We start from the raw sequence: 13,797 nt of genomic DNA, 5'->3' as shown, positions 1-13,797 counted from the left end.
GCGCAGGCACCTTCTCCCCCCACCCCCGAACCCCCAGCGGAGAAGGCGAGGCAGGAAGCAGTTTGCAAGTTCTTCTGGAGGATGGACCCTCAACTCCCTCCCCAAATTCCCGTCCTCTCTAGGCATCCAGTCCAGCTTCCTTAACCCTTCCCTAGCCAACCTCCTCCTCTTTCCAAGAAAGTCGCATTGCGCAGGGAGCCCATTCATATAGAGGGATGGATGCAAAATGTTGGTAAAATCCTTGTTACTATTTTTAGAAATATACAAACAGGAGAAAATGAGATTTTGACATTTTGAACTGCCAGTATACGAGCCCTTATCAATGAGAATAATATTAACTAACAGGCAAAAAACCTTGTAGTTTAAGATATTTCTGTTAAAAAGCAGGGAAATTGGGCAGCTATAGTGAATTCACCAGGGGAGCAGGAGACCTGACCTCCTCTCTGAGATATTGTACTGCCCTACAGATTTGTCAAACTGCAAATACAATTTGGATTGGTCTTTCACAGTCCAATCCACTTGCTGTGTAGCTTGGAAGAATTTGGTAACATGTGCCTCTCTGAGCATATGGTGAGTGGTGGCAACACCTGCAATCAGCCCAAATAACAGAAAGAAGACACGTGCTGTGCTGATCTTGTTTTAGCAGGGAGGAAGCAAGATTATTAAGACAGTTGATATAGTTCAGATGGTCACTTTAAATATGTCTGATTTACTTTGCAATATTAGTTTTTTTTTTTTCAATAATTTTTATTCAGATTTTCATAAAACATACAAGACGAAATCATAAAACATTCAAAGACAAAAAACAAAATCAAAAATAGTTAAACAAAAAAAAAGAAAGAAAAAAAAAACAAAAATAAAAAATAAAGAGTAAAATATTGACTTCCCATTTGTCAAAGATCAAATCAGTTATAAGTCTATAATATATAACAATCCTGTCTCTTAAGTCATATTATAAAATCACTTTCCTCCAGTAGTTATCTTACTTAATCATCAAATCTCATAAACATTACTTTATTCTTTCCACAAAAAGTCAAAGAGAGGTTTCAATTCTTTAAGAAATATATCTATCAATTTTTTTTTCCAGATAAGCATATCGATTAATCCATCTCATTACTAATTATGATAATCTTATTGTCATAACCATAGTCAAAATAAACATTTCAATTAATCCATCACATCAGAATCTGTTAGGTTCAGTAATTTCAGTAGCCATTGTTCTATTATCCCTATTAGTTCCATTTTCCATCTTCCATCTTCAGTAGTCTTGTTAAGTCCAGTAATTTCAGTATCCAATCTTCCATTATCAGTATTCCATAATAATCTTGCTGTCAAAGCCATAGTCATATAGTAAGAGTCTGATGGGAATTACCTCTATCCCAAATATTTTCTTGCCATCCATTCTGAATAGGTTGCTGAAATACTGCTGTAAAATCATATCTCTGTTCTTTTTTTCAAAATACACTGGGTCATCTCTTGAAAGTTTTTCCATTGTCACATGGCTGCAGTTAATTCCATAGATTTTCTCTATATTGGGCTCCATCACATCATTCCAGTCCAGAAGATTATCCATGCCATTGATAACTTTATCTCTAGAATCTTCATTAATTTCTTCAGAGATAACATTGAGTTCCAAACAATAGATTTTATTTCTAAAGTCCATAGACTCCAAATCTTGTTCCTGTTCCACGTTTGTTCCAATCTCCGGGATCTCCTCTCTCACAGGGACCCCTGTTCCAGTCTCCAGGGTCTCCTCTCTCACAGGGACCCCTGTTCCAGTCTCCAGGGTCTCCTCTCTCACAAGGACCCCTATGTCTTTAATCTCCTGTGTCTCCAAACAATAGATTTTGTTTCTAAAGTCCATAGACTCCAAATCTTTTTCCTGTTCCACGTTTGTTCCAATCTCCGGGGTCTCCTCTCTCACAGGGACCCCTTCCAGGGTCACCTCTCTCACAGGGACCCCTATATCTTTAATCTCCTGCTTCATTTTACTCAATTCAATTTTCAGCTCCTTACAACCCTGTCGCAGGTTTTGTTTCGTTATCTCAATCTCATCCATTATTTTCTGAAACATAGTTATTTCCAGATTCTCAGCCACTTTCTTAATTGCCATTTTAAAAGAAAAATATAGGAAAACCACTTCTTATTTCAGCAACAATTGGGTTAATACTCCAAACTTGGTGACATCACAGTATAAACAGAGCAGACAGCCTTATCTCTCCATGCTTAAGTAAACAAAATGCAGTTCCCAGGATCGAAACAATTAATGGCGGTCGTCAGGAAACAGATTCGTCAAAATAAAATAGACCAAAAAGAGAGTAGTCTCAGACAATATAATATTCTTCAAAATAAGAATCTGGAATAGAAATCCCTCTTCTGTGTATATCTTTAGAATGCAAATCCAGGACAGCTTTTTGCAACAAAAACAGAGATAAGCTATTAATTAGTGAGTAGCAGAGAGAAGTTATGGCTCCCCAGTGAGATGTCAAAAACCGATCAATCTGGCAAATCTCTTTTAAACAGCAACAATTTAAGTCAAGTAAAAGAAAAATATAGAAAGAAGGGTGCTTGCCTGTTAGTGCGTTCTCTCTTAGAAGATAAGATGAACGTTCGCTTTATCAGATAGAGCTTGTTGTTGAAAATCCGTCCCACCTTCGTCGGCTGGACCTCGTCCCATAAATTAATGAGATCTGGTCGTCCCAACAAAAATAGGCTTTGAGGTTAATCTCTTCGTTTCTCCCTACCCGGGAGAAGTTTAATCAGTCAAAAAAAAAAAAATCTGACTGATATATCTGAATAAGCTTCTTTTGAGGCAGGAGCCCGTCTCAAAAGCAGGCACAGGCTAAGTCACCCTTCCCGGAAGTCTGATTTACTTTGCAATATTAGTGAAGTTTCTTATAGTAAATCATTTTCTTTTGCTTCTGTTTCTGAAACATGTGACGTACAGCAACACTTTGCAACACTAAAAAAAAGTTCCGAAAACAGTTGTGCAATAATGGCACTGACTAGTCTACAGAATAGTTTCCAATGGAATGAGGAGTGTCAGTGCAGTAATCAATTTGGTACTCTTCAAGGTGCCACAAGACTGTTTTTTGTTTGTTTGCTTTTCAGTCCCTGGATTTCAAAGCAACTAAAGCTTGTACAAAGTATTTTATTTACAGCCGTGGATTCTAAGGGTTAAAATGAACTGAACTGGATTCCTAGAGAGGAAGGGAATTGCGGGGAGAGGGAGCAGAGTCCTCCAGAAGGCAAACACCTCCCTGCAAAGTCTTTTCCTTACTGGCTTCGCGGGGGGGGGGTGGTCTTTGTCTCTCCCGGGGAAAGCATCGCTGGCACCTTTTGGGAACTGGTGAGTCTCTCACGGCCCCCCCCCCGCTTCCATTTTGTGCATTTGGGTGAAGGGGGTCCCAGAATAGCAGGGGGAGAATGCGCGGGGGGGGCTGTGCAGCTGATCCATCAGGGATGCACCACAATACCCAAATCTCGGACCGGAGGCTCGCTCTCATCTCTGCAAAGCCAGGAAGGCCCTTTTGATATGGGGTGGGTTTTTTTAGAGGATTTGAAATAGGTCTGCAACACTGAGCTGATGGAAGGGAATCCTCAGTTGCATCTCACTCGGCACGCATGCCCCTCTCCATTAATCACGCAGTGATGCTTTCCAGCCTCCTGTCTGACCCGCATGTGCCCATTCAGACATGCAAAATGTTGCCGGCATCTTTGGAGACGGAATAGAAAGTCCTGCTGAGAACTATTGACAGTATTTCATCGAAGGAATCGAATGCAAGACAGACCCCCCACTGAGGGTTTTAAAAAACAACTGTTGAATGGATGGTGGGAGGAGTAAGGAAGGTACTTGCCTCCCCCCCCCCAATAATCCATAATCCATAGTCCACAGATTCCCAGCTTTTATTTTTTGGAAAGGAAAATAGGTTTCTAACATTTGTTGAAACTGAGATATGAGGCAAAATGTTTATTTTTCTCTCTCTTTGTGTGGATGTTAGAAACTAGCCTCGTCCCACCTTTCAGTGCTTTATTCCTTTGGGAGGAGGAGGAGCATATAAACCTCCATTTCATTATTTTAGCTTCTAGTGATAGTTCTGGTTTAATTTGTTCTAACACCCAATTATTTGTCTTCTTCACGGTCCATGGTATGCGCAAAGCTCTCCTCCAGCACCACATTTCACATGAGTTGATTTTTCTCTTATCCACTTTTTTCACTGTTCAACTTTCACATCCATTCATAGAGGTTGGGAATACCATGGTCAGAATGATCCTGACTTTAGTGTTCAGTGATACATCTTTGCAGTTGAGGACCTTTTCTCGTTCTCTCACAGCTGCCCTCCCCAGTCCTAGCCTTCTTCTGATTTCTTGACTATTGTGCCGAGGTGTTGATAATCTTATGGTGACCCTATGAATCAGAGACCTCCAAGAGCATCTGTTATGAACCACCCTGCTCAGAGCTTGTAAGTTCAGGTCTGTGGCTTCCTTTATGGAATCAATCCATCTCTTGCTTGGCTTTCCTCTTTTTCTACTCCCTGCTGTTTTTCCCAGCATTATGGTCTTTTCTAGTGAATCAGGTCTTCTCATGATGTGTCCAAAGAATGATAACCTTAGTTTCAACATTTTAGCTTCAAGTGATAGTTCTGGTTTAATTTGTTCTAACACCCAATTATTTGTCTTTTTCGCAGTCCATGGTATGCGCAAAGCTCTCCTCCAGCACCACATTTCAGAGGAGTGGATTTTTCTCTTATCCACTTTTTTCGCTGTCCAACTTTCACATCTATACACAGAGATTGGGAATACCATGGTCTGAATGAGCAGGAATAAAGTGGCTACAAAAGGCATCATTTTTTGCTTCCTTTAACCAGAGCGATGCATCTTTGTACTACAAAGAACCACATTATTCTGGGTCTCTTCCCTCTTTACAAATTAATACAACTCCAAGGCTTCAGCCAATTTGTTTAGCATCACACATACACACACTTACTGTGTAGGAGTATTTACAGGAAACAACTTGTTCCTGATCTCAGATGAAGAGGAAAGAGGTGTTCGGGTTGCTAGGATGAAAAGTGCACTGAGTCAAAGGGGGAAACAGCAGCTCTTTAGGACCCCAAGGATTCCTATCTACTACCTGCTGTCCAAACAACTCACTCATCAATCACAGCTCCGACTTCACTCATTGGTTAAAAAACACAGAAAGGCGGGGAGAAGCCAGACTGCCTCTGGTCTTGCATCACAGAGATGTATAAAGCAGCAGCAGCCGGCCTGCAAGTCACAGGGTAAGGAAGGGGAGTGACAAGGCCCATTTGTGGTCCACGGCCCACGGTCAGAGAAATGCTGGCTTAGAAGGCAGCCTGCTTATTTTGCTTTATAACTTTCCTTCTAGGGGGGCTAGAGACTCCAATTGCACCATTACAGTCCGGTCATGGTTGCTAGCAAAACTCATCCATGTTTGCTTTGAGAATTTTTTCCTGTTCTGACAGTGTAGTAATTCTATAACAAAACAATGTTTTGGCTTTGTAGGATTTGGCAGCGTACCTAATTGGGGCAGACAGAAATTGGCAGAAGACGAACGTGTTCCTCTGGACCTCTTGAAGGCTTTCGTGGAACAGTGATGGATGAGCAAGACACAGCTTGGCCTGAAGCAGGAAGAAGCCGCGATGCCATCAAGACTGGGTGCAGTGAGGGATTCTGGGAAAGAACCGTGCGGAAGGTCCTGGGTGAGGAGGACACCCTCAGCTCAGATGTGCAACACCAGCAGTTGAGGCAGTTCTGCTACCAGCAAGCCGAGGGCCCCAGAGAGGTTTGCAGCCGACTCCACCACCTTTACCGTCAGTGGTTGAAGCCAGAAAGGCATACCAAAGCTCAGATGCTGGATCTGGTGATCTTAGAGCAGTTCCTCACTATCCTTCCACCAGAGATAGAAAGCTGGGTGAGGGAATGTGGAGCGGAGACCACTTCCCAGGCGGTGGCCCTGGCCGAAGGTTTCCTTCTGAGTCGGGCAGAGGACAAGAAGCGGGCAGAGCAGGAGGTGAGAGCATTTCATTGAGATAGATCCAAGGGGCTCCGGATGTGAGGGAAGGTATCCCAAAATACTCTAATTGCCCAAGCTTTTTTTGGAAAACACCAAAGGAATCCCCTTAGTTTTCTGCCTCCGTCATTCCTTTTCTAATCCTCCGCCCCATTCCCTGTTTTGAACCATCATTACTGTTTCAGGAAAAAGATCCCTTTGCAGAAATGGGCTCTGATCTCCCTGAAGCAGAGAGGACTCCATCAGACACCAGACAGAGACAGCTGGGTAAGGATTAATGTGGGATGTATCTCAATTAGGTCTGCCGATTTTGAAATCAATCCATGGGCTCTTTTAATCTTTGGGGGTAAAACACTTGTCTCCAGCCTTTTCCACAGCTCAAAAACGTGTTTATTTACATTTCACTCTTGGATCTCTGATCTGTGGCCAAGAGTCCAAAGGGGGGAAGAGAGACATTTTCATACAACCGAAATATAAATGTGGAACAAACACTCAGCCTATGCAATGTTTTCCGGCACCCACGTCTGGTTACGCCACATCTGCACTGAATATTTAAAGCAGTATCATACCTGTAGAAACTACCTGGCTGTTTAATGTTGTATCATCCATTGGCGATCACTCATGGCCGAGTAGGTCTTTAACGGTGGGTCTGTAAGTGACTGTGGAGGCTCACAGTGAGGACATCGGTTTCCAGATGGAAGATGGTCGCAGTGAGGATTTGTTTGACGTGCCTTCCGCTTAGCTCATTTGTCCCTTTCGCCCTGTATTTGTGCTTCTTCAAAGTCCACAGCACTTTGAATGTATAGTACAGATGGGCCCCCAGGCATGCATCACAGAGCCACAACCTCTGAGACAGGCACCTGCTACTGGCTTCCTTCCATCTTTGTCTCTCACAGGCGACAGAATGATGCCGGCAAGACCTCCTCAGGCATCTCTTCTTTGTGGCAGAGGGGAAGCAGTTGCTGTGGCACCGGATCAGGTAGGGGGAAGGATAATTGGGGGTAGAGAGGCTGGGGGCTGTCAGGGTGCCTCTGTCCCCTGCTCATCTCCCTGGGACTGAACACATTTCTTTCCTCCTCTTTCCTTCGGTCAAAGCTGTCCTTAACAAAGGCTGCGAATGCCATTCGTGAATGTCTACGTCCTTAGAATAATGACCAGCCGCCTCACCTTCACTAGCCTTTTGGATGTTGCTGGTATTATTTATTAGTAGCAGCAGTATTGATTCATGTATATAACGTTTAATGCTCAAATGGGCTAAGCGGTTTACAAAATATAAAACCCAGTTACACAAAGATTAAGACAGAAACATCTGTTATTAAAATGAAACAATCCCTTTAGAAGAACAGAGCAATTACTAGATACGAAACAACACAATAAACAGGTCATCTTTATGCTGTCTACGAGGGGGAAATGATTTTTTTTTCTTTTTAGGGATCAGTGTCCTTTGAGGAGGTGGCTGTGTATTTCACGAAAGACGAGTGGATTCTGCTGGATCCTGACCAGAGAGCGCTGCATGCGGAAGTCATGGAGGAGAATTGTGGGATCGTGGCCTCTCTCGGTAAGGCTCCCTGTTGGGTCATAATACCTGTCTTGAAAGTCATTTATTTATATGTGTGATGAGGTAACTCAACAGCGCCACCTACAGATTCTTGGATTCTAATCCCCCTGCGACTGGGCAACTACCTACTGTTTTGTTGCTGAATATGCTCCCTCCTGTTATGCCCTTCTAAACATATATATTTACTTTTTATTTACAAACATGTGTTTGATGGTTCCCCCCCCTTTCCTCCCATTTTTCCTTCCCACACAAACAAAATTATTTATATTGTGATGCTTGGCTTCACTTGTTTTTTAGGCATCTGTGTTTTGTCACTTGATGAAACTGAGGCTATCATACTTTGGACACATCATGAGAAGACATGATTCACTAGAAAAGACAATCATGCTGGGAAAAACAGAAGGGAGTAGAAAAAGAGGAAGGCCAAATGAGAGATGGATTGATTCCATAAAGGACTCCATCCAAGATCGTTTAGCTCAGGAGTGAGGAACTAGATCTCGCCGGTGAGCCAGGTCCTTCCTTCCCCCAGTCCTGTGGCCCAACTTGGATAGGTGGCCATTCCCCAAACATCATTATGACATCAGGCAACAACTTCAAAAGGACTCACTGAAACCCTTTGTAGGCTAGCTGTCAATGCTAATCAGCTGATTGATGCCAAGAGCTTACAGGATGGCTCATAGCATCAATCAGTTGATTGGCACTGAAAGCCATCCCCTTTGATGTCCGTTTGCAGTGGCTTTGCATTTAAACCTACTGCAAATGGACTTCAGAGCACCCATCAGATGATCAACGCTGAGAGCCCCATTGAGAGCACTGCAGCAAATCTCAGTGGGGTTCCTTGTCAAGGAGATCAGTGGTGACAGAGAGCCCCTTTTGCCAAGGAACAATGGGGAGTGCACTTTAACCTCCCGATTGTTTATTTGCAGCCGTGTCTTTAGCTGTGAACCCGATGTCACAGGTTTGGAGAAAGGCAAAATTAGGACTGCTGCTGGACCCAATTAGCTCCATGGGCCAAAGGTTCCCCACTGCTGCCTTAGCTGCAGAAGCCAAGGATTGACCTTGGGGCCACCTGCATGCAAATGCCATTGTCTGCCTGTGAATGATGGGGCCTAACCTTTTTGTTTCACCATACTTGCATCTTTCCATTGCTTTTAACCTTATATAAGAGAATGCACGTGGTGGTTCCTGCACAACAACCTTGTGAAGTAGGCTAGGCTGAGAGTGAGAGTGGTTGACCCAAAACCAACCAATGAGCTTCATCCATGAGCTGGAAGCTGAACCCAGGTCTCCATGGTGCAAATCCAGCACTCTGTTGCACACCAGCTGTCAGTTACTACCAGTCAACAGGGGCAGTTCTGCAGTAAGACCTGCCTCCCATCTAATTCCCTTCAATTCTTCCTATATCACATGTTAATTTGTATTGTTCCATTTGAATCTCTGTTTCCTCCTAGGGTCTAATCAGTTTCTGTCTTTTTTTTTTTTTTTTCAATAATTTTTATTCAGATTTTCATAAAACATACAAGACAAAATCATAAAACATTCAAAGACAAAAAACAAAATCAAAAATAGTTAAACAAAAAGAAAAAAAGAAAAAAAAAAACAAAAATAAAAAATAAAGAGTAAAATATTGACTTCCCATTTGTCAAAGATCAAATCAGTTATAAGTCTATAATATATAACAATCCTGTCTCTTAAGTCATATTATAAAATCACTTTCCTCCAGTAGTTATCTTACTTAATCATCAAATCTCATAAACATTACTTTATTCTTTCCACAAAAAGTCAAAGAGAGGTTTCAATTCTTTAAGAAATATATCTATCAATTTTTTTTTCCAGATAAGCATATCGATTAATCCATCTCATTACTAATTATGATAATCTTGTTGTCATAACCATAGTCAAAATAAACATTTCAATTAATCCATCACATCAGAATCTGTTAGGTTCAGTAATTTCAGTAGCCATTGTTCTATTATCCCTATTAGTTCCATTTTCCATCTTCCATCTTCAGTAGTCTTGTTAAGTCCAGTAATTTCAGTATCCAATCTTCCATTATCAGTATTCCATAATAATCTTGCTGTCAAAGCCATAGTCATATAGTAAGAGTCTGATGGGAATTACCTCTATCCCAAATATTTTCTTGCCATCCATTCTGAATAGGTTGCTGAAATACTGCTGTAAAATCATATCTCTGTTCTTTTTTTCAAAATACACTGGGTCATCTCTTGAAAGTTTTTCCATTGTCACATGGCTGCAGTTAATTCCATAGATTTTCTCTATATTGGGCTCCATCACATCATTCCAGTCCAGAAGATTATCCATGCCATTGATAACTTTATCTCTAGAATCTTCATTAATTTCTTCAGAGATAACATTGAGTTCCAAACAATAGATTTTATTTCTAAAGTCCATAGACTCCAAATCTTGTTCCTGTTCCACGTTTGTTCCAATCTCCGGGATCTCCTCTCTCACAGGGACCCCTGTTCCAGTCTCCAGGGTCTCCTCTCTCACAGGGACCCCTGTTCCAGTCTCCAGGGTCTCCTCTCTCACAAGGACCCCCATGTCTTCAATCTCCTGTGTCTCCAAACAATAAATTTTATTTCTAAAGTCCATAGACTCCAAATCTTTTTCCTGTTCCACGTTTGTTCCAATCTCCGGGGTCTCCTCTCTCACAGGGACCCCTTCCAGGGTCACCTCTCTCACAGGGACCCCTATATCTTTAATCTCCTGCTTCATTTTACTCAATTCAATTTTCAGCTCCTTACAACCCTGTCGCAGGTTTTGTTTCGTTATCTCAATCTCATCCATTATTTTCTGAAACATAGTTATTTCCAGCTTCTCAGCCACTTTCTTAATTGCCATTTTAAAAGAAAAATATAGGAAAACCACTTCTTATTTCAGCAACAATTGGGTTAATACTCCAAACTTGGTGACATCACAGTATAAACAGAGCAGACAGCCTTATCTCTCCATGTTTAAGTAAACAAAATGCAGTTCCCAGGATCGAAACAATTAATGGCGGTCGTCAGAAAACAGATTCGTCAAAATAAAATAGACCAAAAAGAGAGTAGTCTCAGACAATATAATATTCTTCAAAATAAAAATCTGGAATAGAAATCCCTCTTCTGTGTATATCTTTAGAATGCAAATCCAGGACAGCTTTTTGCAACAAAAACAGAGATAAGCTATTAATTAGTGAGTAGCAGAGAGAAGTTATGGCTCCCCAGTGAGATGTCAAAAACCGATCAATCTGGCAAATCTCTTTTAAACAGCAACAATTTAAGTCAAGTAAAAGAAAAATATAGAAAGAAGGGTGCTTGCCTGTTAGTGCGTTCTCTCTTAGAAGATAAGATGAACGTTCGCTTTTCCAGATAGAGCTTGTTGTTAAAAATCCGTCCCACCTTCGTCGGCTGGACCTCGTCCCATAAATTAATGAGATCTGGTCGTCCCAACAAAAATAGGCTTTGAGGTTAATCTCTTCGTTTCTCCCTACCCGGGAGAAGTTTAATCAGTCAAAAAAAGAAAAAATCTGACTGATATATCTGAATAAGCTTCTTTTGAGGCAGGAGCCCGTCTCAAAAGCAGGCACAGGCTAAGTCACCCTTCCCGGAAGTCCTAATCAGTTTCTGTCTTCATTGCAGAAGGGGACAAATTGGAAACCAAGAATAAGGGAGTCAACAACAAAAAACCCACAACAGGGGAGCGGAATAAAAATGTGGAGTGTAAACAGAATTTCAGTCAGAATTGCAACCAGAGAATTCATAAGAGGGAAAAACTATACCAGTGTTTGGAATGTGGAAAGAGCTTCAGTCGGAGTTCCAATCTCACTTCCCATCAAAGAATTCACAATGGGACGAAACCATATCAGTGCATAGAATGTGGAAAAAGCTTCCATCACAGCACCACCCTTACTATACATCAGAGAAGCCATACAGGAGAGAAACCATATACATGCTTGGAATGTGCAAAGAGCTTCAATCGGAGCTCCCATCTCACTTCCCATCAAAGAATTCACAGTGGGGAAAAACCGTATCACTGCTTGGAATGTGGAAAGAGCTTCCGTCACAGCACAACCCTTACTACACATCAGAGAAGCCATACAGGAGAGAAACCATATACATGCTTGGAATGTGGAAAGAGCTTCAATCGGAGCTCCCATCTCACTTCCCATCAAATAATTCACAATGGGATGAAACCATATCAGTGCATAGAATGTGGAAAAAGCTTCCATCACAGCACCACCCTTACTATACATCAGAGAAGCCATACAGGAGAGAAACCATATACATGCTTGGAATGTGCAAAGAGCTTCTGCTGGAAAAAAAGCCTAATATCCCATCAAATAATTCATTCAGGTGAGAAACCGTATCAGTGCTTGGAATGTGGAAACAGCTTCACATGCAAGGCGAGCCTCACTTCCCATCAAAGAATCCATACAGGAGAGAAACCATATCAGTGCATAGAATGTGGAAAAAGCTTCCGCTGGAAAGAAAGTCTTGCTTCCCATCAGAGAAGTCATACTGGGGAGAATCCATATAAGTGCTTGGAATGTGGAAAGATCTTTAGCCGGAGCCACCATCTCACTTCCCATCAAAGAATTCATACTGGGAAGAAACCATATCAGTGCTTGGAATGTGCAAAGAGCTTCTGCTGGAAAAAAAGCCTAATATCCCATCAAATAATTCATTCAGGTGAGAAACCGTATCAGTGCTTGGAATGTGGAAACAGCTTCACATGGAAGGCGAACCTCACTTCCCATCAAAGAATCCATACAGGAGAGAAACCATATCAGTGCATAGAATGTGGAAAAAGCTTCATTCAGAGGTGCCATCTCACTTCCCATCAAAAAATTCATACAGGGGAGAAACCGTATCAGTGCTTGGAATGTGGGAAGAGCTTCCGTCACAGCACAACCCTTACTACACATCAGAGAAGCCATACAGGAGAGAAACCGTATCAGTGCTTGGAATGTGGAAAGAGCTTCAATCGGAGCTCCCGTCTCACCTCCCATCAAAGAATTCACAGTGGGGAAAAACCGTATCACTGCTTAGAATGTGGAGAGAGCTTCATTCAGAAAGCAAGTCTCACTTCCCATCAAAGTATTCATACGCCTATGGGATCTCTGGGGTGGCTTAGTTTTTACACTATTAATCTAAGATGGTCTTCAGATGAGATGTTATGATATTAATAATGTGATGATTATGTATATGAGCAGATTGTATTTTATATTGTATTTTATATTGTACGTCGCCCAGAGTGTCCGTTCAGTCGGACAGATGGGCGTCTGCTAAATAAAATTTTATTATTATTATTATTATTATAGAGGGGAGAAACGATATGAATGCTTGGAATGTGGAAAGACCTTTCAGAGAAGTACACATTGCCACCGTCATCAAAGAATTCACAGTGGGGAGAAATCATATTAATGCTCGGAATGTGGGAAGAGTTTCAGCTTCATGAAAAATCTCACTTCACATCAAATAATTCACATAGGAGAAAAATCATAAAAGTAGGGGTGGCTGGTGGTCTTTAGACCTCGCAAGGCTGCTAGCAGGTCATGGAGCAGTGGGCAATGAGGTCACGGATAGCCAAGTTGTTCTGGTTTTCTCCCCATTCTCTCTTTGAAGGTTATGGTGGAAACTTAAGCATTACAGACACTCAGCATCTAACTAAACTGAAGAGTGGTTCAGAAGGGACCCCTGCTGTCACTATTGCTTTTCTGCTAGGAGAAATGTTGTGTGGCTTCCACCTGTCCTGGTTCTCTCTCTGTCTACCTCTTTTGCAAAGAAACAGTGGACATTTAAATGGTACAGCTGCATGAATATGTCGCACCCAAGTCTCTTAGCTTGGTTCAGAATTGCTGTCACAGTTTCTAGTGTGGGTTCATGACACAAGAACTGTTCATTATTCAGAAGCAAGCCCCATTGAAGTCCAAGGGGATTCTTCTCCAAGAAGTATATACAGGAGTGCAGCCTGATTTGTTTAGTTTTAAAGGTGCTACACAGGACTGTTAAGAAGGGTCCCCATATATTTCCTGTGGGAAAAGGCTCCCATTTGAGTTCTTTAAGAACTTTTGGGTGGTGGCCACCTGGGCCCAGTGATTTCTCTGTTTTTAATTTGTGAAAAAGGCCTAGAGTTTTGTCTCTTATAACCACTATTTGCCTTGGTTCCTCGGACTCTCTGTGAAAGGTAGTTCAGCCAGAGGCGC

General features: G+C 41.9%; 1 protein-coding gene across 3 annotated transcripts; it reads left to right on the top strand.

The window, feature by feature from the left end:
- The first annotated feature begins 210 nt into the window (after positions 1 to 210).
- On the top strand, positions 211 to 13,074 carry LOC133381540 (zinc finger protein 345-like). 3 transcript variants are annotated; one of them, XM_061620766.1, is made up of 6 exons: positions 211 to 228; positions 5,524 to 6,031; positions 6,217 to 6,298; positions 6,928 to 7,010; positions 7,463 to 7,589; positions 11,231 to 13,074. In XM_061620766.1, the coding sequence occupies exons 2-6, from the start codon at positions 5,615 to 5,617 to the stop codon at positions 12,769 to 12,771; spliced, it is 2,250 nt and encodes a 749-aa protein (XP_061476750.1). In that variant the 5' UTR covers positions 211 to 228; positions 5,524 to 5,614; the 3' UTR covers positions 12,772 to 13,074. The 3 variants fall into 3 exon arrangements, with proteins under 3 accessions (XP_061476750.1, XP_061476748.1, XP_061476749.1); XM_061620764.1 differs by lacking the exon at positions 211 to 228 and adding an exon at positions 3,232 to 3,349; XM_061620765.1 differs by lacking the exon at positions 211 to 228 and adding an exon at positions 5,188 to 5,279.
- Positions 13,075 to 13,797: the final 723 nt, after the last annotated feature.

The sequence above is a fragment of the Rhineura floridana genome, chromosome 3 (genome assembly GCF_030035675.1).
Source record: "Rhineura floridana isolate rRhiFlo1 chromosome 3, rRhiFlo1.hap2, whole genome shotgun sequence".
NCBI classification, from domain to species: domain Eukaryota; kingdom Metazoa; phylum Chordata; class Lepidosauria; order Squamata; family Rhineuridae; genus Rhineura; species Rhineura floridana.
The sequence above is the reverse complement of the archived record's forward strand: the minus strand, read 5'-3'. Positions and strand labels throughout refer to the sequence as shown.